This window comes from Sphaeramia orbicularis, chromosome 11 (assembly GCF_902148855.1).
Source record: "Sphaeramia orbicularis chromosome 11, fSphaOr1.1, whole genome shotgun sequence".
Lineage (NCBI taxonomy): Eukaryota > Metazoa > Chordata > Actinopteri > Kurtiformes > Apogonidae > Sphaeramia > Sphaeramia orbicularis.
The window spans coordinates 20677982-20705486 of NC_043967.1; the positions used below are offsets into that span (position 1 = coordinate 20677982).

The following is a 27505-nucleotide window of genomic DNA, read 5'->3' on the forward strand; positions in this document are numbered from 1 at the left end:
TTGATGTGAAAAGGCTTACTGGCTAAAATACAGTGCACTGCTTAGCTTAAGTCTGGACGGACCTGAGGAGTCCACCAGAGGTTCCAACAGGTCATGACCACAGTGGGAGGAGCCTGTGCATCTGCCGTGTGCTCTACTTGCGTCCTCCAAGGAGGGCAGTAAAGAGTACATATAGGCGTCTATAGGACATTAGCAGAGGGTCATGTCTATGCATCACCCTGACCGTCTGGCTGCGGCATTAGCTGTCATGCTGGCTAATAATAGTAGAATTACTCTGCAAATCCTGCTTAACCGCTGTAAACACTGGCACTGGCTCAGAGAAAGACACAGATTGTCAATTGTGTGGAACTCCCAGGACGCTGGAATTAGTTTGTCCTCGTCATCCTTATTTTAATGCTCCTCTGTGTTCTGGCCGCCATTTCTTATCTGTCTCATTCAAACACTGCTGCCTCCCTCCTCTCCTCCCCTGTCTGTCCATATCTCTGCCTCGCAGTTGTAATTCTCCCTTTCTATTACATCCTCCACCCTTATTTCCTGGGCTTACCCAACTGCTGCTACTCTAAGCATTGTCGTTCTGTGCACATTTAATACTCATTTTCTGCTTTTTTTTATGCCACAGATCTTTTCCTCTTCCTTTTTACACCCACAGATCATCATCTTTTCAAATCAATTGAAGGCCTGTCCAGCTGCATATGTTTTATATTTGCTCCAGCTGACTTAACTTTGCACTGTTGGTGAACAGTTAGCTTGGCAAACCGCACCATAGCTACCTCTGTGGTGCCAGTCAATGTGGTCATACACTGTACAGCATACATGTCCACCAACAATGCACACCTCCAGGTACTTTGAACAGATATAGCAAAGAGAGAGTAGGAGGAACAGATGCCTAAAAAAGGAAGGAAAACGAAGAGAAAACCTTTACAAATCACATTCTGTGGATTACAGAGTTTGCATTGCAGTTTCCTGCAGAGTTGGCTAAGTAAGGTGACTGACTTCCTCATTTTTGGACTAATCAACAAATAAATGACCACACCTTTTCTAAAGTATGGCTAAACACTGTTTCACAAACCAATCCTTCCTTCGTTTTTAACCCATAAAGACCCAGTGTTACTTTTGTGACAGTTCCCCATAGGATTTTTTCTCTAGATTTAACCTTTCTTAAGTGATGTATCATAATATTATCCTCTCTATTTTGCATTTTTTCAGTAAAAATCAGGTATTTTCCAACATTTAATTTACTGATCATGTACTTTAATCATCATGCTGAGATCACACTTGAAGGTTATTATACCAAAAAGAGAGAAAACTTAAGAAAAAGCGTTTTTTTCAGTAAAGTATATCATTAACTGAACATAAACCAAGTGTCTCCATCCACTGTCATTGATCCAACTCCATGGGTTTTACTGGTGAATCAATGTTGTAGAAGATGATGGTGCTTCCACGGTAACTACAAAGCCTCTGAACATCCAAATGGGTCATGTTTGTTGACCATGAAAAGATAACAAACTGCATTTTACACCAATTATTTACATGTATTGATAAAGTTAGTAGATCTAAAGTTATTAGCCTATAAAGACCCAGTGCTATTTTTATGGCAGTATGAATTTTTCTCTCTGTTTAACCTTTCTTAATTTATGTATCACCATTTATTGTAATAGTGTCCTCTGTATTTTGTATTTTTTAATGAAAATAAGATATTTTCTTATATTTAATTCACTGATCATGTAGATGTTCATAAAAGCTCAGATTAAAGTTGACTATGATAATATCAGAAACAGAGAAAAAGGAAGAAAACATGACTTTTTCAACAAAATATAACATGGGTTTTACTGGTGAATTAATGTTGTCGAAGATGATGGTGTTTCCATGTTCACTACGGAGCCTCTGAACGTCCAAATGGGTCATATTTGATGACCATGAAAAGATGACAAACTGTATTTTACACTAATTATTTGCATGTATTGATAGGATTAGTGGATCAACAGGTATTAAACATTTTAGATCAGTAGATGTTTATGGATGCTGGTTTATATTTGGGTCTTTCTGGGTTAAAGTGCAAAGTACCCAAACTACTGGGTTTTCATAGATGACCAATGAATCATCTTTGCAGAAAATGACTGTGGTTGTCATGCAGCTTGGAGCACATCAGGGAAGCAGAAGGCAGAGTTGAGGCAAGAGCCAAAAAACAGACACAAACAAGTGGGAAGTTTTATAGTCACCAAGCGGTGGACTATAGCTGTTTGACGACCCGCTGAGGTGTACGGGGGGTATGATGAGAAACGGCTGCAAACAGAGATGTATAATGAAGCATTCTGTCACTCATCCACCCACACAGGCACACGTGTTGTGTTTGAGATCAGGGGAAGCTACATTGACTTCAATTCAACTTCTTTGTCCTTATAAGGGAGTTAAGTCTGGATCACAGAATTTGAGTAAATACTGATCAGAAATTCCAACTTAATCATTTAACAGTCACCCTTTAAAATGTGTGTTCAAATGCAAAAGTGGCTCTGCCTACTGTGAGGTCTTGCATCTTCTGGAAAAATAACAGAAGAATAAAGAGGTTCTGTGGACTTTTTTTTAACCCATACAGACCCAAACAGCCACCAGTGACACCAACCATCTACAGATATAAACTGTTTAATACCTATTGATCCACTAATCCTATCAATCCATGTAAATAATTGGCATAAAATACGGTTTGTCATCTTTTCATGGTCATCCCATATGACCCCTTTGGATGTTCAGAGGCTCCATAGTGAACATAGAAACACCATCATCTTCTACAACAATGATTCACCAGTAAAACCCATGGAGTTGGATCAGTGACAGTGGATGGACACACTTAGTTTTTAATTCAGTTAGCAATATCTTTGCTAAGAAATTAACTTTTTCTTCAGTTTTCTCTGCTTTGATATAAGTAACATTGAATTTACTCTGAGTTTTCATGAACATCTACATGATCTGTGAATTAAATATAGGCAAACACATGATTTACACCAAAAACACAAAACACAGGGGATAATATTATTTTAAAAATGGTGATAAATCAGTAAAGAAAGGCTGAAATAGAGAAACATTCATCTGGAAACTGCCACAAAAGTAGCACTGGGTCTTTATGGGTTAAACATTTAAGTAGGCAACTTCTGGTTTTGACAAATAAGGCATTCAAGAACCTTAAAACGTAAAAAAAAATACTTGGGAATGAGGGCTTTATGTGGATTTGAAAATCCAAGTAAGTATTCTCTCTGAGTAGCCAATGAAAGCTTTTAGGGAAAATACATCTAAAACATGTCTGTTATTGGGTTTAATATCCCAGCGTCATGATAATGCATGTATTTTAATTGTTTACAATGAGAATACCTTACATTTTCTTGGATTTACAAATCAGTCTGTCTTTTATGGTCACTTTCTGTTATCAACAGGTGCGGCACACATGCAGATAAAGAATGTATTTATTCCAACCAGATCGTGATAACAGAATTAAGTTAAAGGTCACTTTATGATCCCCAAAGGGACATGTGATCTTTGCATTTTACCCATCCTATTACACACAGCACATTAGCAATTGAAGACCCTGGTGCTAAAAGTACTGAAGTCACAAAAAAACAGTATGTTAATAATATTTATAGGGTGGACTTAACTAAAAACATGTTTACATGCTCAACTTGAATGGTCCAAAAATGTGGCTACAGTATTTTTTTCTTCAATTAGCACAAAAATTATTAGTGCAATTAGCACAAGTCAGGTACATAGAGCCAGGTCTAGGAGTGTGACAAACTATCAATATGGCAAACTATCACGATATTTAATCTTACGATGGATTATTGATGCGCTCTCGCACATATCACTTTTAAAAATTATTATTATTATTATTATTATTATTATTATTATTATTATTATTATTAATAAAATATAGCAGCTATAAACTTCTTGCACTTTCACTTCACTTCCTCCTTAGTGAGTGGAGTCACCATTTTACATGTCCTCCAGGGGGCGTTCCTCGTGCAAGTGGCTGAAAATTGGGCCAAAGTCACAGAAGAAGAAAAAACAAACAACGGTGCATTAGCGTGGTCATGATATCATGTTATTTAAAATAGTGTCACTGTTTGTCAGACGCCTAAAAAAAAAAAATCCTGTTTACAGTTATGTTGCACTAAACCAGTGTCATTGTTCTTACACTACTGCTGTTTGTACTCAAAATATAAACTATAAAATTTTTGTTTGTTTGTTTTTGTTTCACCCTTATAAACACACGGACATATCGTCGGTTATTAACCCTTTCATGCATGAATTATGAGAACCTTAATCAAGAATTTTTTTCCTGAGTGTTTGTATTCCTCTTTAGGCATGGAAAAAAAACAAAACAAAACAATGCAATTGAAATTTTTTTATGAACCTATTTTTCATAGAGTTGCAAAAATATCCACTCAGCTGGACACCATGTGTTTAATTTTTGAAGCAAAGAAACATGTATTTACAGATACACGGTGTGAAAACTATGAAATAAAAACATGCTTAATGCTGGTAATCTGATGTTTTTTCACATTTTAACATACTCTAATACTAGTTAACACTTACTTCTTGGAGATGATATGCAAAAAAAAAAGCAAAAAAACCCAAACAAACAGTCTGATAGCAATTAATTGATCTACACTCAAACATGTCATTGCAGATCAGGTTTATCAAGAACAGCAAAGTTACAATAGTGGTATCAGTTGCAGTGTATGAGATGGTGCATGAGCTGATATGGAACTAAAACAACAAAATCCATGAATATACAAGAGAACAGCTGTAGAATAGCTGTCCACTATAGTGACCAATATGCACGAAAGGGTTAAGAGCAATATATTTCTAATCGCAGTATTGCCACATCAAGATATTATTGTTATCATGAGCCGTATATTGCATGTCGTATCTTGAGGTACCCTGAGATTCTCAGCCCTAGTCAGGTCCATATATATTTGAACAGTGACATATTTAGTCATTTTGCCTCTTTACACCACCACAGTGGATCTGAAACAATCCAGATGTGACTGAAATGTGGACTTTCAGCTTCAGTTGATGCTTTAATTCTGTCCAGATACTTACAGACCTAACTGTATAATTTCCCTCTGTAGAGATTATCTGTTCGGCTGTGTGAGGCATTTGTATTCTGATTGTGTAATCGTTCTGTGGTGCATTAAAGTCTATGTAAATGCAGCTTCAGACTCCTCAACATTTCACTTTAATCATAACCTACTTGTGTTTGTTGCACATTCATATTTTGATTCCCTGTCAACTCACTCGGCATCAGTTCCCATTTATCTCTATGGTGAGGACATCATTTTCCAGCCTGTTTTATCAGAGTTGTGTAATGTATCAAAGTGCACATTTTTGTCAAATTCACACATTTGTTGCGGTGATGCAGGTTGTGGTAAGGGATTTGAAAAGTCTGCACTGCGATGTGTCAAACTGATGTACATTCACTGAGATGGATTATATGACATTAGTCATTTTTAACAGGCTGCTGAAAGGTTTTAAGAACGTTCTGTAACAAGTCATTTCTAAAATAAGCCACGTTGTCTTAAAAATAGAATGACACTCATTTATGCAATGAAATTTTTATGTTGGTCTCCAAACGTGCTTTTTTTCTTTTTTTTTGCTGCTAGCTGCACAAGTACAGCAACAACCACAAATACATGTCCACACAGACTGACTTATACACATGCACATAGGCAGGTGCATACGGCTCATTAACCTATATCCCACAAGGATAAATGGTTTTCTCCGCATGCATCCAGTTAATCCCCCAGAGCTCTACTTCACATACTCTATCACACCAGTCATTTTAAACACAAGTCGCTTTTCCATTGACCCTCAAATTGCGCAAATATAACTTGCGCATAAAAATTTACCTGATGGAACAACAATTTCGCCAAAAGTCTCATTTTTCGATTAAAAGTTTTTGCACTGGCAAGAGGTGGTTTTTTAGGCGTAGCGCAAATGGTATATCACGCAAAACTTCAATGGAAAGACCTTTTTTTGCAACTAGAGTCAGGTGAATTAAAAAAACGGATGTTGACGCACGTTACAACAAGCGAAGAAGAAGAAGAAGAAACATGTCGCGGTATGTGTGGACGCACCAGGAAACCCACTCATTTTTTAATTTAGTACGAGATAGAGGGGTAATATATAATAATAATGAATATATCTGTAAATCAACACCATATTTACGTTCGTCGCCATGTTTATGGAATGACTTCTTGTGTCATCTTGCGATAATAAATGAACAAATCATTGCATTTGTGATTTAATGGAAAAACCGACATTACGCACTTCTGTTTTTTCGACATTTAATAAATATCGGTAAAGTTTTGCACAGACGTCCAATGGAAAAGTGAATACACTCTTTCCACACAACCTGCCTCCCACAGCTCCTAAACCCTTCTAGAAACCCTGGAGCCATCCCATGACCCAGTCCCGGTCCGAGTAGAGCAGATGGACCCTTATTGATAATTCACGTCCGCCTCCATCTGTGTTGTAATGTGTATAAGTGTCACGACTGGGATGCTCCAGGTGAGTCACCATGGCTGAAGAGTCAAAAAGCAAATGAGGAATAAAAAACTGATTACTCTGTTGGCTCGAAAAAACATATTCTTAGACTCCTCCTTTTAGACGCCTTTATTAAAAGAAAGGAAAACAGATTAGATTTCTGACTGATTGTTGGCCTTGGGCTGGATACTGGAGCCAACATTCAGCATTCTTCTGATTATCAGCATTGTTATTTCATCACTATTATCTGCCAAAAAGGTTTAATCAAAAACTGTGGTGTTTTTTCTGTGATATAACCGCCTCTCTGTCTCCCTGTAGTCACTCCTTCCTGCACTACAGTCGGGTGTTGTTGAACTTTGACTACGCTACTTAAATGAGACTCAAATTAAAGTGGTTTTATTTGCTTTTTTGCGTTGTTCACTTCATTAAACTGCAGGGAGGTGTTCTGTTTATTTATTTATTAGACTTTTCATTTAATTTAAGAAGAAATGCTGCTGGCATCTCTCTGCACTTTGCATTTTAAGAAACGTTCTGCAAATTGAGATGTTCTCTTTTATTCAAACATGTGCTTAAAGGTAGTTTTGTGTTGGAGGTTGTGTTATTTACAAGACTTATTTTTAACTACTCACATGAATACAGAACAAACCTTGAAAGAAAAAAAAAAAAGTCTGCCACTTACACCAATTCAGTAATGTGACCAAATAATACCTTATTTTCCAATGCTTTATACTGAATATAAACTGTGGCACAGTGATGTAGATAGGTCTGGCACCTTCCACTATCATTCTGGAGTAGAGGTAAGTTTGTTTTTGTTCATTATATGCAGCTTACGTCTAGACTATTTTGCAAATGCACTGTTGCATTCTGGAGAGAAGCTGTCTGGTGGGAGATTTGCACAAGAAGAAGTGTGTTATGCTATTACAATGACTAAATCCTTACAGCTGCATATGATGTTTGTCACCAATTTTTCATCAAATCTATACAACCTCAGTGATAGCCTTCGTCTTTCTGTGATTATGCACTTGAATCACTCCCCTTACGGTGCAATATTTCAAAGTGTACTCCACCACAAACACTCCATTTGTTTACATACCAAACCAAAACCAAAACCAAACCATCACTTGGGCTTTTTAGGAATTCCAAGCAGCCGCAGTATGGCCACAGCAGCAACAAACACGGAAACGGCTTCATTGTTTCTTACTGCTGCGGCTGCGTGGAATTCTGAAAAAGGTTTGGCTTAGGTTTGGGTTTGGTATGTAAACAAATGGGCTGGTTGTGTCGGAGTACACTTTGAAGTTCTTCATTGTAAGGGGAGTGATTCAGGTGCATAATCATGGAAAGACCAACAGATTTGTGATACTTAGGTTGATGAAAAATTGGTGACAAACATCGTACACAGCTTTAAAGACAATAGTACATAAATAGATGTGTGTCTGTCAAAACTGCTGCTTGGAAGTTGTTGACTTTGAAAATGCTCCTGCACAGATACTGTAGCACAGGGAGGGAGAATAACCATCTTGCTATTGTGTAACCAAATATTCACCTTCCAGCAACCCGACACAACACATTTAGTTGAATAACACAATAACATGTTAGTACAAATGTTTGCAAAAATTTAAATATCTATGCAACTGTGTTTTACAAGGCAGCTACATTTAGTTAAGTGTATTTAACTGACTTTGATGGACATTTTCACGTATTATTTGTTTGACTGACCTGAACATTTGCAATTTTGTACATTTAAACATACATTATCTCGATGCTGCATGTGCAAATATCTGTGACTTGGTGACATTTCCACATATCCTTTGCATGTTTATATAATATTAACAACTAGCGCGTTGACCCGTGGGGATCCACAGGTTCTAGATGTGGTAGTTTTTATGCTGTTGTGTATTCGTGCATGTTGTACAGTGTTTGTCCAACAGTCACCACCAAAGTGTTCTGGCCATAAAGTGATTGTAAGGCTATTGTATTCCAAAATGACTAATATCTCCTAAAATATTAGTCCTATCAACTTGCTGAGATTTTTTATTTATTTATTTTTTTGTCACTTAAGTTTTTATTGAAATTCACACATTTTTGACAAAATAACAAAAAACGAAAAATGAACAAACCAACATTGCTTGGTCGCATCACACATTCCTCAACACAGCCCTATCCATTCTTTCCATCATTCCCAGCTCTGTAAACAGTCCATTTATTCCACTTTTTGTCTATTGTGCTTCCTGTTGTCGCTGTCTATGAGTCATCCTTTCCATTGTATGTATTCCATCAATAATTTCAATCCATTGGTCCTGTGTTGGTGCTTCTGTCCTTCCCCAGTTCCTTGTAATAGCTTTTTTGCAAGCCACCAAAATATCTTAACCAAGTAAATGTCGTTTCCTACTACATTTCCATCAGACAAGTTACACAAATACAGAACATTGCAGCATGTTGGAATCTCATACCCCATTATTTGTTTTAGTACTCCACACACCATTTCCCAAAACACAGTTATTTTATCACATTTCCAAAAAACACGTGTATGATCTACGGTACATCAAATTCTCCACATTCCCTCCAACATTTCTGCTGTCTGTTTAACTGCTTACTTTTCTTCTTGGGTGTAATAAAAAAACGCACCAGATTTTTCCAGGAAAACTCCCTCCAGATCTGCAAACTAGTGGATGTTTGGTGTATCTTCCACATATTAAACCAGTCCGCATCTGTAATTTCCACATTGAGCTCCTTCTCCCATTTTTCTTTTCTATAATTGGTTGAGTTTTTGTCATGTGAGTTGAACCCACCATAGATAGTTGAAATTATTCTTGATTTACTTTCCAACTTGCTGAGATATTTAATGTGGAGATGGAACAATTCCTCAACTGTAGGTACCAAATTGGTCAGTTAAAAACATCTCAATTTGTCAGAACTGTGTAGACACACACACACACACACACACACACACACACACACACACACACACACACACACACACACACGCTCTGAGACCTCCCAGTATTATGATATAGAATATTTGTACATTCTGAATATCTTATCACTGAGAGTATTTTTTTTCTTGTGTAAATAATACTGCATCCTACTCTTTTGCGCATAGTACTCGCTTCATTTTATTTATTTTTTCTGTGCTTGGAGTTAAATTTATTCCATTATTTTAGTCTAGATTAACTGTTATTTCAGTTGTGTGAGGGTATTTCATTACTCAGTGTAACTGCTGTATTTCTGTTGTGTATATGACATTAAACCTCTCCAATCTTGGCTAAATCATATTCTGTATGTTTTTATAATATATTTTCTTCTCTATGAGTGTGTCCATGTTGTGAAACCCTGTAACAACCACTCCTTGTTACTGTACACTCTATGCCTGCCAGGGGACACAAACAGCCAATCACCTCCACGTCTCAAAGGAAATCCCCGCTGGGCTCTGATTGGATGAGATTAAGGGGTTTGAGGGGAATGGTTGCGGCCGTGGAGGGATAAAGCATGACATCGCCAGGTGATATCTCCGCAGCAACTGGTGTGTAGGTAAACACAAGCACAATGGGGACAATAAAAGAGACGGGGTTTTTTATATAAGCATGCACGTGCAGACACACACACACACGTCAAAACACACCACATTCACGCAGTCCCTTGAGATTGTAAAAGCTGACTGCAAAATCCACCTGCATTACTCTCTCAGCTCATCTACTCATTAGTTCCTGGCAGAACTGAACATTTGAGGAAGTGATAAAAGGACAAATAACACCGAACGTCATGTGGTGCAGAAGCAGAGGGAGACAGGAAGTAAGGTAGACAGTCGGTAAACTGCAGTCAAAAAGCAGAGGAACTGCTCCACAGCTGCGGTATCTGATCTAGATAACGATTGGCCGATAGCACCACTGATATGTCATGTAGTGGTTTTTCATGTGCAGGTGTAGGAACGGTCTTAGCTTCATAAATCTCACCACTTCCTTCTCAAAAAAACGCAGAGGGGAAAAGGTGATAAACGTGCAGTAATCTACCACTGTATGTCAATGCAAACAAGATTAGACGAAACCTCGTCACAGGCCATATGGCAAAAAGCCTGAGTCGAGAGGCGGCAAGGGGGATGAATGTGTTGAGGGTGTGTGCATGTGCATGTACATGTGTGTGTGCACGTGTCTGTGTCTGTGTTTCTGCTCTACATCTGATACAGAAAACAGTAACAGATTGGAACTGATAAAAACAAAACAAATGCTAATCAGGAGGAGATAAAGCATCGATACATATCTTACAGTGTCAGCCTGCTCATTAGCACAATTACATGAAAAAAAACAAGAAATGATAGTGATCCATGACCTGCTACAATATGGCACCACATTTATTTAGATGATATCTTTTCACCTAGGCTGATGGAAAACCTGCTTTAGCATGAGCTATAGTACGAAGAAAATATACATCGTTTCATGTTTATCGCTATTGTTCTCTCTTTTCACCATATTTCTCATCCTCTTGCTGAAAGTTTATGTTTTTCTACATGCAGATAAGAGACATGCATGAAGGTAACGTAAATAAAGAGAACATTATCTTGATGCTGCATGTGCAAATATCTGTGACATGGTGACATTTCCACATATCCTTTGTATGTTTATATAATATTAACAACTAGCGCTGTTGACCTGAGAGGATCCACGGGTTCTAGATGTGGTAGCTTTGTGCTGTTGTGGATTCGTGCATGCTGCACTGCATTTGTTCAGCAGTCACCGCCAAAGCATTATGGCCATAGCAACATGATTGTAAGGCTATTATATTCCAAAATTATTATCTCTCAAAATATTGGTCCTATCAACTTGCCGTTTTCACCAGTCTGTTCCTTGACCAGAAATATATAAGTATGACAAACTGCAGCAGTCAGCTCTTTCTGGATTTTGTGTGAATCCCCAGACACACGCACATACACAGAGGCCTCTTGTCTTTTATAATATATATATATATATATATATATATATATATATATATATATATATATATATATATATATTAGGGATGTAACGGTACTCGGGAAAACCGTGTACCGTTTGATCCGCCCTGCACGGGACAATCCACCCTTGTGGACCATGGGTTTTTGGTTTTGCAATTGATTTTGTGTTGGTGTGTTTTATACTGCCCCTCTGTGAGCAGCAGCGGGGCTTTAGACTCAACACACATCAGAGTCCTGCATGGGTCCACCACTTTTCCAAAACCAGCACCCGCCCATATCTGCGTACATTAGACCCACAACCTGACCAGACCTGTGATTAACCACACTGTCTACACAGTAACTGACTTTTAAGTATCATGAAACGCTATTACAAGGAAATGCGTACAGTAGATAACTGTGGCATTTTTATACCACCGTTTACTTTTACATCCCTGTGCAGAACAGGAATTTATTCATTTCAAAAAAGCCCCCTTTGGGCCCTATCTGTGCGCATGCCTGTTTTACATGACTGCATACAAGTAATCAAGGAATAAGAAAGGATTCTATTGTTCAGTATAGAAAAGTGTTATTTTATTCAGTACAGGGATATAATTTGTTCCTACTGTGAAATTCAGTTTTTGCTGACAAGCAAAATAAACATATAATTTTGGGAGAAAAAAAACTATTCTCTTTACACACCAAACATATACTGAAACCAAACCGAAACTGTGGCCCAAAAACTGAGGTACGGACTGAACTGTGGGCTACCTGTACCATTGCACCCCTAATAGATTTGATGCAGAATTCTAAATCCAGGCACAGCTGGGAGATGTAGCCAAAAAAATATTATTATCATTATTATTATTATTTTCCAACATTATGGACGATTTATTATTTTAGGTGATTGTTTTGTGGCTACATGAACTGAGGAAAAAATATGGTTAAAAAGGCCTTTAAAAAAAAAAAAAATAATAATAATGCTACATATGACTGGAGACGCATTCATAATTAATATACTGTTACTCATAAAGTCAGAATGGAATATTTTTGCCTCTTCTTAAGAAATGACTGTGACCATGCAATTTATGCTTGTTAGACTATACGTAACCTGGGTCCATTATATAATCATTGTTTGTACCTGGTCAAAGGCCGTTACTGATGTGTATAAATAGGAATAAAAAGAGGAATGTGTCTGAAAACAAAATTAGTCGAAGAAGAAAGCAGATTGCATTTTGAATTTTTGTTGAGACAGAAAAAATAGGAATAATCTCAATGTTGTGATTTAGGCAGTTTTCATGATTTTCAAAAGTCAAAACCTTAGTTAACTGAATTATTATATTACCAAGCATTAACTGCAGACACTATGAGGGGCTACTGTAACTGGATATTTACATCTGTAGCAGTAAAGTTTTCTCTATTACTATTTTTTGTCTTTATGTTTTGCTACATACAAGTGAAAATTTGCACACAGGCTCTCAGTATAAATAGAAACGTAATCAAATATAAGTATGATCTGATCTGTAATGTGATCTGAACATAAGTAGGATCATGTGATCTGTTGCATATTTAATTAAAAATGTAACACAAAACATCCCTATTCCATGTGGTCCAATTAACCCATAAAGACCCAGTGCTACTTTAGTGACATGTCCAATATAGTTTTTTTCCCCATATATTTAACTTTTCTTAATTGGTTTTTCGTGAAAATCATGTATTTTTCTGTATTTAATTTAATAATCATGTAAATATTCATTAAAGCTCAGATTAAAGTTGAGGAGTATATCAGAAATAGAGAAAACTCAAGAAAAAGTGACTTTTTCAGTGAAGATATCAGTAACCGAACAACAGATTTAGCCTTTCTTAAGTGATTTATCACTATATTATCCTCTGTATTTTGCATTTTTTCTTTGAAAATCAGGTATTTTCCAACATTTAACTTACTGATCATGTACTTTAATCATCATGTTGAGATTACATTTGAAGGTTATTGTACCAAAAAGAGAGAAAACTGAAGAAAAAAAAAGGGACTTTTTCAGTTAAGTATATCATTAACTGAACATAAACCAAGTGTCTCCATCCACTGTCATTCATCTAACTCCATGGGTTTTATTGGTGAATCAGTGTTGCAGAAGATGATGGTGTTTCCATAGCAACTACGGAGCCTTTGAATGTCCAAATGGGTCATATCTGATGACCATGAAAAGATGACAAACTGTATTTTACACCAATTATTTACATGTATTAATAAGATTATTGGATCAGGAGTTATTAATCAGGTTAGATCAGTAGATGCTTTTGGTCACCAGTGGCTGTTTGGGTCTTTAAGGGTTAAATACACTACTTACATACAGGAAACAGCCCTATATGTGCATATGCACTATTATATGAATATGATATTATTTATATTGAAACATGAGATCATGGTCATATCACATAATCATGGATAATAGTAACAGACCAGTGACGGATTCAGAAAAATGTCCCTTCTTATCAGTTGCATCTCCATTGCCCTTCGCTTCTCTTTCCACGCCTAACCCCTAATCTCATGTACAATCTAATTACACCCGTCTGTTGTGCAGTCACGCCAATCACAGCGAGTAAAATACGCTTGATAACCATGTGTGAGAAATAAATCAGCAGGGTTATGAGTGAGATGTAACAGGTGTTCACTTGAATGTGAAATGACAACCCAAACCTAACACGTGACCCGGATTAGGGAGGTCAACCTCAGATCAGAGAGGTCAGCTGCACCACAAAACTCTCTGCGTTCAGTAACCATCAGACTGTACTTTTTAAAGGGGTCATATTTTGCTGAACCCACTTTTATTAGTCTTTGGTTCATTTCTTTGTGTATTTGGAACCTAATAGTTCATAAAGTTTGAATTTGAACCCTCCAGGTGCTGCAAAGCTATCTTTATGTTCATTTGGGCAAAAATCGAGTGGATTTCTACAACCTGTTTTAATTCCTGCTTAATTTGTTACATTTTATAACTTGTTACATCATGACATTTGCACATATAAGGTCAAGACTTCCGATGAACATTTCTCAGAGTATGATATAATTGTTTGTCAACAGCAGCGGTTGTAGTCCATACTGAAAATATGTCCAAACTTCGAGCAGATTACCTAAAATGTTCAGTTGAACGGGACAGAGCAGCACAGCCAACAACCTGGAAGGGGTGGGGCATGAAGGGGCTCATTTGTATTTAAAGGGCCAGCGCTCAAAATGACCTTTTTCGTGTCATTACTCAAAAATAGGGTTGAAGATGGACCTGTGGAGTTGAATTAACGAAGAATTCAGACCCAAGCAGAGCATTTACAGTTTGTGTAGACCACAGGGAAATGTTTTATAATTTATAATTCCATTTATCAGCTGTGGCTGATGGGCAGCTCATTCAGCCAACCGACTATCTCACCCAGATGCAGGACGGAACGTTTCAGGCGCTCCTTCGTTCCATCAGACTGTTCAACAGCAGTTCAACAACTGTTCAACGACCTGCTCTAAGCAGTTGTTGCATCTGTCAATGTCACTTGCACACTTGTAAAAAGTCACCTACTGCCACTTTATCATTATTATTATTGTTATTTTTTGTCACTTTAACAAACTTGTTAATATTGTCTATATTTTTATCTCTTTATTGTTTTTAATTGTATTGACACATACTGACTTGCACTGCTGTACACACTTGAATTTCACCCTTGGGGGATTAATAAAATATATCTTATCTTATCCTATCTTATCTTAAGAAAAGCAAAATATCACTCCTTAAAATAGACCTAACAGTCACAAGTGCGTTTGCCTGGAGACTGTGCTGTTCCATTCATGTTTTATTACAAAACCTTGCATTCATGATGCGCTGCTGATACTGACTGTACTTTTATGTGAGGCCAGACTGGATCAAACTTTCCACATCGAATGGGGAAGTTGGGCTCTGTCTCTAAAAAAGCTGAATTTAGAGCAAAAAAAGAAGCAACATATCAAAAAACAAGGACACAAAAATAGGAATGACCTCAGGGCCAGATCATATACAGTACATTTCCTTTAAAACATCACTTAAAACTAGCACATAATCGTGAATATGTTAATACATTATGAATCCCTGAAGTCTTTATTTCTTGCTTAAAAGGCTTGAAATTAGCTTCTTGGCTCACTAAGCATTGTGTAAAATGCATTTCTGAATTTTATTAGCTCAAAATTAAATTCCTATTGAGCTTAGTGGGAGATTACAGCCATGCCATGACTTTGCATCAGAGTTATGTAGGGAAATCCATCGTCTTTATGTCTCTATGATGTTTGCTTTTGTTAGATTTTCCTCAGCAGCTTGACCTTGTCACCGTTTCTGGTGAAATGGTGAGTCATGTCAGCATCAGCACCGCAGATCATTTTACCTGCATTTGGCAGGTAGATAACCAAAAATAGAGCTTGAGATGCAAACTCAGTGCAAAAAGATGAAGTCTTTGTGTTTTTTGGGGGGTTTTTTGCACATAAAATGGAACAATTGTGTCATTCAAGTCAATGAAAAGCAGCTGAACCTGAACATTACACCTGAGTTTTTGAGAAATATGAGAAGTGGCTTATTATCGCTGATGAAGTTTCTACAGGGAAGCCTGAGGGTGTCCCTTGCAAGAGTGTGTGCAGTGATCTGTGTACGCTGCTGTGGATTTATGGCTGCGATGGGAACTCTGCCAATCATGGAGAGTGACAATCAGACAGCTGCTCACATTATGCGCCTCTCGGACAAGGTATGGTGCACGACTCCAATCTCATCAATCACAGCATAGAGGGTGAAAAAATCAGACAAATTAAAGGAAAAATCTGAGGAGAGTCGACAATGTTCATACACTTAAAAGCCCCATAATTAAATGGTGTGATAAGCATGAAAATAACGTGAATCATATGCAATTCTCAAAGTGACAAAACCTCTATTCAACTCAACACCTTTGGGAAATTTTAGACCAAGCGGCATCATCATCATCATCAAAACACCAAATAAGGGCAAAATTGGAGTCTGTTGCGCCTGTACAATTCAGACATGAAGCTGTTCTGGGGCCACGTGGTTGAACAACACCTACCTAAGACGCTTATAAAACAATGACTGTTGTCCTTTAATGTCTCACCCATGTCTGTACTCAGCATGTCATTCATTTGCCATTCAAAGCAGATATAATGTACAACATATCAAAAACAAACACATACAGAGTAATTATAGCTATATAATTACACTTATTTTGTTGTGTATTTGCCAGTTTGTTCTATATTAACGTGTATAATTTCACCTGTATAGAAGAACACTTGTTTTCTTTTCTGTCTAATAGTATTTTTCATTCTCCACTTCCATGTTATTTGTAACCACTACAGCAGTGTTTACCCTTCAATGTGGCGAAACAGGTTCCGCAAACAGCTGATGACACAGTTCAAGGCCTTATCAAGGCAACAAACAGGCACAAAGTACATTAGCATGACAACAACACATGAAAAGTGTTGCTACTGTTCTTGTTCTATATATAAAGTATTCCTCTGATACATTTTTATTAAGAACACCAAGAGATTGTACATTATCCAAAATGAATAAAATCACCAAAGCCTCAAATATGACACTATAACTTATTATAAGGAGTGTCGGGCATCAGAACACTTGTGATGCTGTTATGATTTAGTGATTTATTCCGAACATGCAATGAAATTTAACATATATGCACTTGCAAAACATACATAATAATACAAAAATCAAGAATCATAACAATCTTAGTCAGAAGAAAAGCACAATAATTCCATTTACATGCCCGAAAAAGGGGTGGGAAGAAGTATAACTTATTTAATCCCACCCTGTCTCCCTACAATATTTTGAATAATATATGTCCCTCTTCCTTTTACATTACTCTTCTATATTTATATATCTATTCACACACGCAAACACACATACACACACACTCATTCATCCACACACACACACACACACATATATACATTTATACATATACACACACAAATCCACATATAGTCTTTTACCAATGCCTTTCTTAGTTGTGCTAGTGAATAAATAAACAATAAATAACTAAATCAAGGAAGGAAATATATACATAAACAACAGTTATATGTGATAAAATGGTTAAATGGGGATGCTTCTTAAGAGTTGAGCTTCCTCGTGTCCCCATCTGCTCTCCTCCTGCAGGAACAGTGTGTTCAGGGTGACTCAAAGTCAGTACAGGTGTTTATTCTCTGTGTCTGCTACTGCCTGTGCATGGAGCCTTAGACACTATTTATTTATTTAATTGTTGTTGTTTTTTTTTTCCAAATAATCACTCACGTTTCGGTGCTGATGAATGAATAAACAGGACTACCTAACACCTTGGCATGATGTATCCGTGCCATGCTTCAGCCCCGTGTCTTGCTCCATAGTACAATGTAATTGGTCGAGGGATGATGAATGCAACGCCGCATTTTCTAGCGTAGTAAATGAGAACGAGGGGACGATCCATGCACACACACATACACACACATACAGGCAGATACACAGTCTGTACTCCAGCATCACAAACAATAAATATAGATATAGATGTTAAAAGATGGAGATAGAAGCAAATAAGGATGAACAAATAAAAAAAAGAAAAGAAAAAAAGAAAAACCCACCGACCTTTAGATTCGCAATCAGCGCAGAATTTATTCTCCTCCAGCGCCAATAATGAGTTGAGGACAGCCTGGTATCTGTCCACGTCTTTCACAGATTTGCCCGTCATTATTGCACTCCAGTTCCCACCGCCTCCACTTCAGTCCGTGCCGGCTATTGTCAAATAGCCTCTAATTTCGCAAAATGAGAGCAGTAGTGCGCGCAGCGTCAGTGCGCTCCGTCCCTCCTCCTCTTCCTCCTCCTCCTCTTCTTCCTCCTCCTGGTACAAAGCAAAGGCGAGTTAGTTTCACCAATATGGGGTGACTGCCTTTCAACTAAAGCATGCGGCTTATTGGAGGTGTAAATATCTTAATCAAGACAAAAAAACAAAAAACATGTAATCCAAATTGTAGTGTAATGTCGACTTTAAGACGCATCTGTATCCTACTACTGATTTCCACTGACTCTCCTCCTCCTCTTTCTCTCTTCCTCTTTCTCTGACTCACTCACTCACACAAGAGAGAGAGAGAGAGAGAGAGAGAGAGAGAGAGAGAGAGAGAGAGAGACTGCCATGCTTCCAAGCTTACATCTGCAAAGTCATGTTAAAACGTGTATTTACCTTCCTCACAAAACACCAAACTATCAAACCCAACATGCTTTAATGCTATAATCACAAGAAGGAACTATACTGCCAAATCACATAAGATACAGAAATAAAAACAACTCAGATCAGTTAAGTGTGATTTACCAGCATCCATGTCATGGTGAATAATAAAGCCAAAACATCGAGATATAAGCCATAAACTCAATACTAAGAAAATATTAATATCTGAAATCGTTCCTTTTTTTTTAATACAGGTGTAGTTTTATGTACTGCCACCCGCTGGTCAGTAACAGTTTTTCAGAAGTTGCTCTCTTCTAGTCTCCTCCACGCCAAAAGGGGGCGATCACTCAACCTGGATGAAGATGAACACCAGAGGAAGGCTCACTCAGATCAGCTGACTGCAGAACACAACCGGAAGTGACTACTATTACCTTCAAAATAAATGTTTTAATCTAAACACAGTGATGATAAATGTGTAAAGACGTGATATAAACAAATTTTACGGACTTAGTCATGCTTTTTAAATAAAATTATTCTGTATACTACAAAAAGGTGTTATTATGAGTCCCTAGTTTCTTTCAATTGTGACGTGTAGTGCTAATGCTAACAGGAAGTAGTTGCAAAAATGTAGCTAACTTGACATCGGTTGAAGTGACTGAGTATACTGGCCATTACGGAAACAACTGCTTAGTCTGAATCAAATAAATAAAGGATTAATATCGAGTCACCACCTGTGTAAGCCTGTAACACTGTCCACAATGTCCAGGCAGTCCAACCGAACAACAGACAGCAAGAAGATGGTAGGCGACTCCAGCAGGATTAACGTCAGTTTAAGCTAGCTAGCCAAAATGCTAATGTTATCCATCCAACGCTAGCTAGTTTACTGGCTCATTCCTGGCGTTTTCTTGAATTACTGATATGTCTTCGTCTATTTATTTTGTTAATTTTTTGGCAGCATAGTTTAAGTTGCTGTTTGTCATTAGTGAGTGTGGAAGAATGAGTGTTTGGAAAATCTAAAACGTCAAGCTATGCTAGCTAAACATACCGGTAGCTGTACACTGTAATGGGCCTGTTTGCACCTACTTTATTAAATTAAAAACGCACTTTCTCTGAATGTTTTTAATTTCTGCAATAGGATGGTCGTGATATGTTAATAGGCAATTTCTTATTATTCAGCTAACAATTTTGCTGGACATGACATAGTGTTCATTCCTAATTTGATTAAAAATTACTATCTCGGTCTTTATTGCTATTTTACAAGGGGCATTACAGTTGCCACACACTTTAGATTTAAATTAATGTGGGGAAAAAAAACCTAAACATATGTAATCCTATGTATGGAATGTGTAAATAAATTGTTTTCATTCATTCGACATCCCATTCCAACACTAGGAGCTAACACCTTGCGCATTTATTGTTCATAATGAAAGAATGTAATATTATTGTACATGTTAATGGAATGTTGTTTGACCTTATGATAACATGTAGAGGGAACTGTTTTGTTGAGTAGTTTTAAGTTTAAAGAGTGTGGACCTTTCCATTAAAATGCAAGCTCACAGATGATGTATTAAATCCATTTTATTGCTAGTTTTTATTCGTTTACTTCATTTTGCAGCTAGATGTTTTTAGACATGTAAGACGAATCTTGCTTTTGGCCAGTTCTACCTCATTAGTTTAGTTTCCTCTTCACTGCTGTAATGTCATAAATATTTTTGCCTTTGATTGACGTGACTAAAGGGCTACTTCAGTTTGTTTTGAGCTACAATCTAAGAGATCTGTTTTATTAATATCAACATAATTCTTACCACCATGTACCTCCACTGTCTACCACACCACTCTGTCTTTCGTCCAATGTTACTCATTTAACTTTAAACAGCAAGAGTAATATGAGAATTGTGTTTTCTCGTCTACAGAACTCTGAGCTGTTCACACTCACCTATGGGGCCCTAGTCACTCAGCTTTGTAAAGACTATGAGAATGATGAGGAAGTCAATAAACAACTGGACAAGATGTAAGTACCCTGTTAACTTTCACTGAATGTTGTTGTAAGACTTCCAAAATGTAGTGTGCTCTTATTACTGGAACATATTGCATTATGCTTTGGTGTTTTAAACTCTGAAAGAACATTTATAGAGATTAGGACATTGCTATATAGTAGTACATTCTCAAGATGATCCATTTCCCCAAACTTTGGATGCAGTGTTTATCAAACTTTTTAACTCGGTTATAATATAATAGTTGATACAGACTATGCCAGTGAGCTGAAATATTTTTTTTCAGTAAAAGACAGGCCAACAGCACATAAACAAAGCTTTTTAATATAAATAAATATTAATAATGTATTTCACTCATAAGTGCCTTTCACGACACCCAAGGACACTGTACAGCAGAGGGTAAAAAAGACAATGCATAGAATACAAAAGAAATAAATTAATAGATACAAAAGTTATTACATTACATAAAACATGAACAGGTACAGTACAAAGTAAAATGAAGAGTAATAGTTATGGTGGGTAGGCTATTCTGAAGAGGTGAACACAGTAGGGGTGTAACGGTGCACTCGTTTGTACCGAACCGTTTTGGTTCTGGGCCTTCAATACAATATGGAGGTGTACCGAAGGAATATATGTACCGTATGTGAAGAACACAAACATTCAGGAGGCAGGGTGTCTGCAAGCAGAACCCATGTGCAGGGTTTCCCCTGTACACATTCTGCAGTGGCACCGCTGCTGAATTCTCAGCACAGCTGCAAAAAAAGCAAAACACTGTTCTGAGGCCGGGGGCACCAGTAAGGGGGAGTAAATATGACAACAGAAAGTATAACAGAGGCACAGAAGCTGGGTCGGATGTTCAAAGCGTGTTAAGTTTCACTTTCGGTAGTTACAGAGTGCACCCCCCCATACCCCCCCTCCACTGGTCTCCTTCACTGTACTGAAAATGTATTGAACCGAGGACCCCTGTACCGAAAATGTACCGAATCAAAATTTTTCTGTAGCCTTACACCCCTTGAATACGGTAATTCACAGAGTGGTCTGGATATTTACCTTAGGTGACAACATAGGTGTGTGGTGCATGTTGGGATGTATGATTGCAAACTTTGTGGAGAGTATTCAGATTTGTGATTTGAGATAAAGGTTGTTGTCACTGAACTAGAATTATCACCAGAGGTTGCATTTAGATTTTTGATGAGCTCAATGTTGTCATTTTCACCTTTTCTAAAACTGGATTGTCATGTGACCAAACACTGCACAAGCCCAAACAAAGACTGATTAGTCGCTTCTTATAGGTGTAGATAATAAGCAGACTGTGTACAAACAGAATAAGGGGTTATGGTCATGTACACACATGCATATATATTACTTAATTAAATTGCTGTCATTTGCAGTTCTTTAATTACACAGACTGATGTTGAGGGTTTATTTACTGTGCAGCTCTTGCACATTGTTATATGATATTTTGAGGAGTTATCTGTCATGCATCTGACTCAAAGATTCACCTTTTTTTGTTTAATTTCTTGGAAGTCAAATGATCACCTGGGAAAGAGAAAAATGAAATGGGGTTTTATGAAAAAAAGAAAAAAAAATTCAAAAACTCTTGGATTCCGTACTCCCATAAATAAGATTATGAAAGTAGTGATTGGCGTAAAGCTCAGCAATTCAAAACATCCTGTGATGCTGACAGAACTTTGGACTGGATTTACTTTGCTTTTGTGGTTGTGCAGCAACCCTAAGCTTTCTCTGAGCTAAGCCGTGACCAGGCTGGTCTTACCTGGCCTTAGAAGGCAGTGGGTTTACGGTGCCCGGTCTGCCTGTTGCCAGCTAAGTGGTCAGAGACAGACCATGTTAGGGTTTAGAAGCATCAGTTGGCTTCAGACTCTGTGGTTCCGATAGCTTAACTTGACCTTCTAATCAGAGTTATTGTTATTTGCCAAGTTTACTATGCGAACCAAGAATGTCTCAGAGCACTTGGCACTCTCTCCTCTCTCTTTCCTGTCATTTTCCTTCTTCGCTTTTCCTCTACTATGACAAAATTTGACATGCTCTCTCCCTCCTCTCTTTCTCCTCCGTAGGGGTTATAACATTGGAGTGCGTCTGATCGAGGACTTTCTGGCACGCTCCAGCATCGGCAGGTGTCAGGATTTCCGAGAAACAGCCGATGTCATTGCTAAGGTAATTGGAAGGTTCCGGGCCAATCAGAGCGTGACGGTAGACTTCTCCCAAACATGGAAGGAGTGAGAAGGAGTAAGAAAAGGCAGATTATGGAGAAAGGGTTCGATAAAACAGCAAGGAACGAATGATGAAAGAGAGTTGAGGAAAAGTTGATAAGATGTCCTGGATAGGAGTCCTCTGTGGTCCACTTATCCTCTTGTAGTTGAGACCTTGAAAATGTGTTACCTGTTGAACAAAGGGTAATCTCACCCCTTTTCCCAGATTCCGTGTGTACAACTATACAGAATATTAATGACTTCGGCACATTTTCTATTTACTCATCTCAGTCTTCTCTGTTTTGTTTTGGTATTCCTTGCGTGATAATTCCAAATATATAGGAAATAAACACTTAGTTCGAGGTTCCTCAACACTCCAGCTGTTTTCAAGGTGTTGCTGTTGTTGCTTGATAAACTGTTCCCACAGATGTATCCTCACTTTAGCTGGAGGAACTGTTTCTGATGAGAGGGTCATGCTTGTAAATGGAGGACAACTTTGGGACAATGGTTTGGAAATTGCCGTAATAGCCACGCCTTAGGTTATCATGAAACCTCTCAGTTCAAGTCTACCATTTTAAAAACCACACTTTTGTTTTATTTTTTTATTGAGAGACTGTGTGGCAATAATCACAAATTGTCAGCTGTCTTAAAGGAGTAATATTTTGGTTTTTTTAAGTGGAATTATGCATTTTAAACCATTTCCCTGTGGTCTACATAAACTGTAAATGCTATGCTAGGGTCTGAGTCCTTCATTAATTCAACTCCACAGGTCCATCTTCAACCCTATTTCTGAGTAATGACACCAGAAAGGTCGTTTTGAGCGCTGGCCCTTTAAATGCAAATGAGCCACTTCACGCCCCACCCCCTCCAGGTTGTTGGCTGTGCTGCTCTGTCCCATTCAACCAACAACTGAACATTTTAGTTAATCAGCTCGAAGTTTGGACATATTTTCAGTCTGATCTACAACCGCTGCTGCTGACAGACAATTATGTCGTACTCGGAGAAATGTTCATTGAAGTCTTGACCTTATATGTGCAAATGTCGTGACGTAACTAGTTATAGATCCAAGAAATTAAGCAGGAATTAAAACAGGTTGTAGAAATCCACTCGATTTTTGCCCAAATGAATATAAAGATAGCTTTGCAGCACCTGGAGGGTTCAAATTCAATCTTTATGAATTATTAGGGTCCAGATACACAAATAAATGAACCAAAGACTAATAAAAGCAGGTTTAGCAAAATATGACCCCTTTAATGTTGACAGGCCTTCAAATATGTACTGCACAGATTTGTGCACAGGTCTATTTAATATTTTCAGTATTTGCACCTGTGCAACTGGAAAATACATATGACATCACAAGGAAATGGCAGGAATGAAAGCATCCAGCAGCAGGTGTCAGAAACGGGTGAGTGCAGATACTATTAGAACTTTGTTCACACAAACTCAAGACTTCCTGCAGTTGTTTCATACAAAAGGAAGTCCGGGAAAGACAACGAAATGAGAAGACAATGGCTATTACTGAAGCAGCTGGAGGAAGTACTGAGTAACACTCACTGGGGTGGATGCATTTTATTTGAGTTTGGTGGTTTGGAAAAAATATAAATGGGTTAAGGTAATTTTTAGAAAGAACTGACCTCTCTAAATTTGGACAGGACATGACATGTCTCCTCTGGCCAAAATTAGACAACATTCACATAGTGATCTGATAATGAATCTATACACAATATTTAGTTTGATGGCCTTTACCTTTGATTTCAGGATGCATCAATGCCATGTGATGCTTAAGCTACGTCATAATAAATGTTAACATAATAATCACTGCAGTTATTATCTGATGGGATGCTCTTAGACCTACTTGCTAACATGCGTTTTGAAGTTTCCTAACTAATGTGTCCTAAGTATTTGACAAATGTACTGCATTTTTGTATCACATCTCATTTGGCATGTGTATTTTAGACGCATTAAATACTAACAGAATATATATAGATATAATGTCACTGGGTCACTGGCACTAGTGTAAAGATGCTTTTATTGGTAATTGTATGTATCCTTTATTGCAGATTGTCATCTCGAGCAAGTGGTCATAATGATGTAATTTAGTCCATAATTGTGAGGAGGGAAAATACAACTTCCTAAATAATGTTATAAATGTAATTACTTTTTCCTATTCAGCTAAATTCTCTAAAATATTTAGTTCAGGATCAAGTAAGACAAGGGAGAGACTGGGATTTCATTATGTATTTATTTTTTCATACAGGGTTTTTTGGGGTCCTTTATGAAGTCTGAAATCCAATTATCTGCATTTTCATCTTTAAAATGTCTCAAATACCACACTGACAGGTCTCAAAAATGGATTTGATTATAAAGTTAATGTTAGAAAGACTTGCTTTTACATGTGTTTTTGGTCAAAAGTTGCATTTATCACGCAGTCACAACTGCAAAGCATGACAAATATGGAACCAATAACTGCTAATGCAAACTGTGCAGCTTTGTCAGAGTTTACACAGCGAGTGTGATAAATTAAAGTATTTAACGTTAATGGTACTTGATCCAATATGGGTAAGTGCAGGTTCAATGAGAACCAGCTCAGACAACAGAAAACGGTTATAAATTGCATTTATAATGGTCTTACAAATGTATTTAAAAGCCTGCAGAACCTGAAGAAATCCCGTGTTGATTCTTAAGCTGATTAAGATGTTATTAGGCCGATCATGTCAGCTTCACACCAGTGTCATTAATCTAAAATCTGTTTATGTCCTGTTTTTTAATTGAGTAATCCCTGCTTTGTGTCCGTCCTTGACCGCCTTGTGTTTTCCGGCAGGTTGCATTTAAGATGTACCTAGGAATCACACCGAGCGTGACCAACTGGAGCCCAGCTGGAGATGAATTCTCCCTCATCCTGGAAAGCAACCCGCTGGTAGACTTTGTGGAGCTGCCAGATAACCACAGCACCCTGATCTACTCCAACCTTCTGTGTGGGATCCTCAGGGGAGCTCTGGAGATGGTACGACAGCCCTGAAATTCATATTAAAATAGAATAGAACAGCGTTTATTGTCATTGTGTGTACTGTGATATTAGGAGTACTACTCCAGTCAGTACAAACAATAGTAATAAAAAACCAATGCTTCAGAAAATAAAAACAGAGCGAATATAAAATTACAAAAACTAAAAATAAGATCAGAAAATAGAATATAACATTTTACAAAAAGGAAAATGGAACAGAACTAAAAGTAAAATAAATTATATATATAAAATATGAATAGACACAATATTAACAGTATGTATATCTATAAACAATACTAAAAGTATATATATATGAACAGTATTAACAGTATGTATGGGTGTGTGTGTGTGTGTGTGTGTGTATATATATATATATGAACAGTATTAACAATACACAGACACACCCACACACACATATATATATGAACAGTATTAACAGTATGTATCTCTATGAACTCAAGTCTATTAAAATAGTGCATTTCTGTGTAGATAAATATTGAATAAATATTGCAAGAACAGAGGATTTTGCGGAACTTATTGCACATAATTCAAATTGTAATTACTTTATGTGACATAAAATCAACGTTCTGCATATTCATATAACTTCTACAAACTGTATTTAGGTCCAGATGGCGGTGGATGTCAGATTTGTCCAGGACACACTGAGAGGTGACAATGTGACAGAAATTCGTATGAAGTTTATCAAGAGGATCGAGGAGAATCTCCCAGCAGGAGACGAATGAGGTTTCATCAGACGTCTCTTCTGTTACTTTTGTGGAGAACATTTGCAAAGGAGGACCATCACTCACAGACTGAAAAAAAAAAACAAATCCAGCTGACTTGTACGTCTCGGTAGCCCAAAGTATGTGTCTGTTCCTGGCACCCTTTAATTTTATTTTCAGTGGAAGGGCTTGGTATTAACAGCAGATTCCTGATCCATCACATGAAAGAAATAAGAGCAAAAATGTATGATATGGTGGATTTTGCTATTATTTTTGTGCCTGTATGTGCAAAGAATGGATTTAAGAAACTGAGATTCATCCTAGAGTAAAAGAAAAATGTGAGATAGACTTGAGAAGTGCACCCCATCCCCTGGACACGGCTCCAAGGCTGTTGTTTTTTTTAATGTCTGTATCTAAATGTCAGCAGACAAAAGGATGAAGTAAAGACCTTGAACCTTTTTTTTTTGTCTGCACTTTAACAAAAAACTGTTTTCCTATATCTTGAAAAAATAATGCATTTTTCGTGCATGGCTACACAACCGTACACTGAAATGCTTTTTTTTTTTATGTTATGTTTTTTTAATAATAAAATCAGATTGTATATTACTGCCAGTTGTTTGGCATGTTAATTTATCTCCATGTTTTTGTCAAATAAAAGTGACAAATTTGACATGTTTTGCTTTCTCTTGTGTTCGTGAGAGCAGAGTGGGGCGATAACGTACCTGTTTGGAGATCTGGAACAGTTTTCGCTGCCCACATACAAACACACACACATGCACACACACATGCTGTGTCCTCTGTACCACCTTGTCAGTGTACTGAGGGAGTGTTTTTCCTTTGGAGCACCGCAGCCGCTCTGTGAAGGCAAACAATAACAGACTTAATACCACTCTTATGTTTGTTCA

General features: G+C 37.4%; 2 protein-coding genes across 3 annotated transcripts in view; one reads left to right on the forward strand and one right to left on the reverse strand.

Annotated features, from left to right (window-relative positions):
• Positions 1–18527, reverse strand: part of smap2 (small ArfGAP2) — a 36438-nt gene extending 17911 nt beyond the window's left edge. Inside the window, exon 1 of the mRNA XM_030147495.1 lies at positions 18094–18527. Within this exon, the coding sequence (XP_030003355.1) occupies positions 18094–18196 (103 nt within the window). The 5' untranslated portion in view covers positions 18197–18527. The remainder of the gene's footprint in view (positions 1–18093) is intronic.
• A 779-nt stretch (positions 18528–19306) lies between these two features.
• Positions 19307–27270, forward strand: trappc3 (trafficking protein particle complex subunit 3). 2 transcript variants are annotated; one of them, XM_030147761.1, is made up of 5 exons: positions 19307–19494; positions 20584–20681; positions 22740–22839; positions 25696–25878; positions 26502–27270. In XM_030147761.1, the coding sequence occupies exons 1-5, from the start codon at positions 19429–19431 to the stop codon at positions 26619–26621; spliced, it is 567 nt and encodes a 188-aa protein (XP_030003621.1). In that variant the 5' UTR covers positions 19307–19428; the 3' UTR covers positions 26622–27270. The 2 variants fall into 2 exon arrangements, with proteins under 2 accessions (XP_030003621.1, XP_030003622.1); XM_030147762.1 differs by having other exon boundaries at positions 19307–19470.
• Positions 27271–27505: the final 235 nt, after the last annotated feature.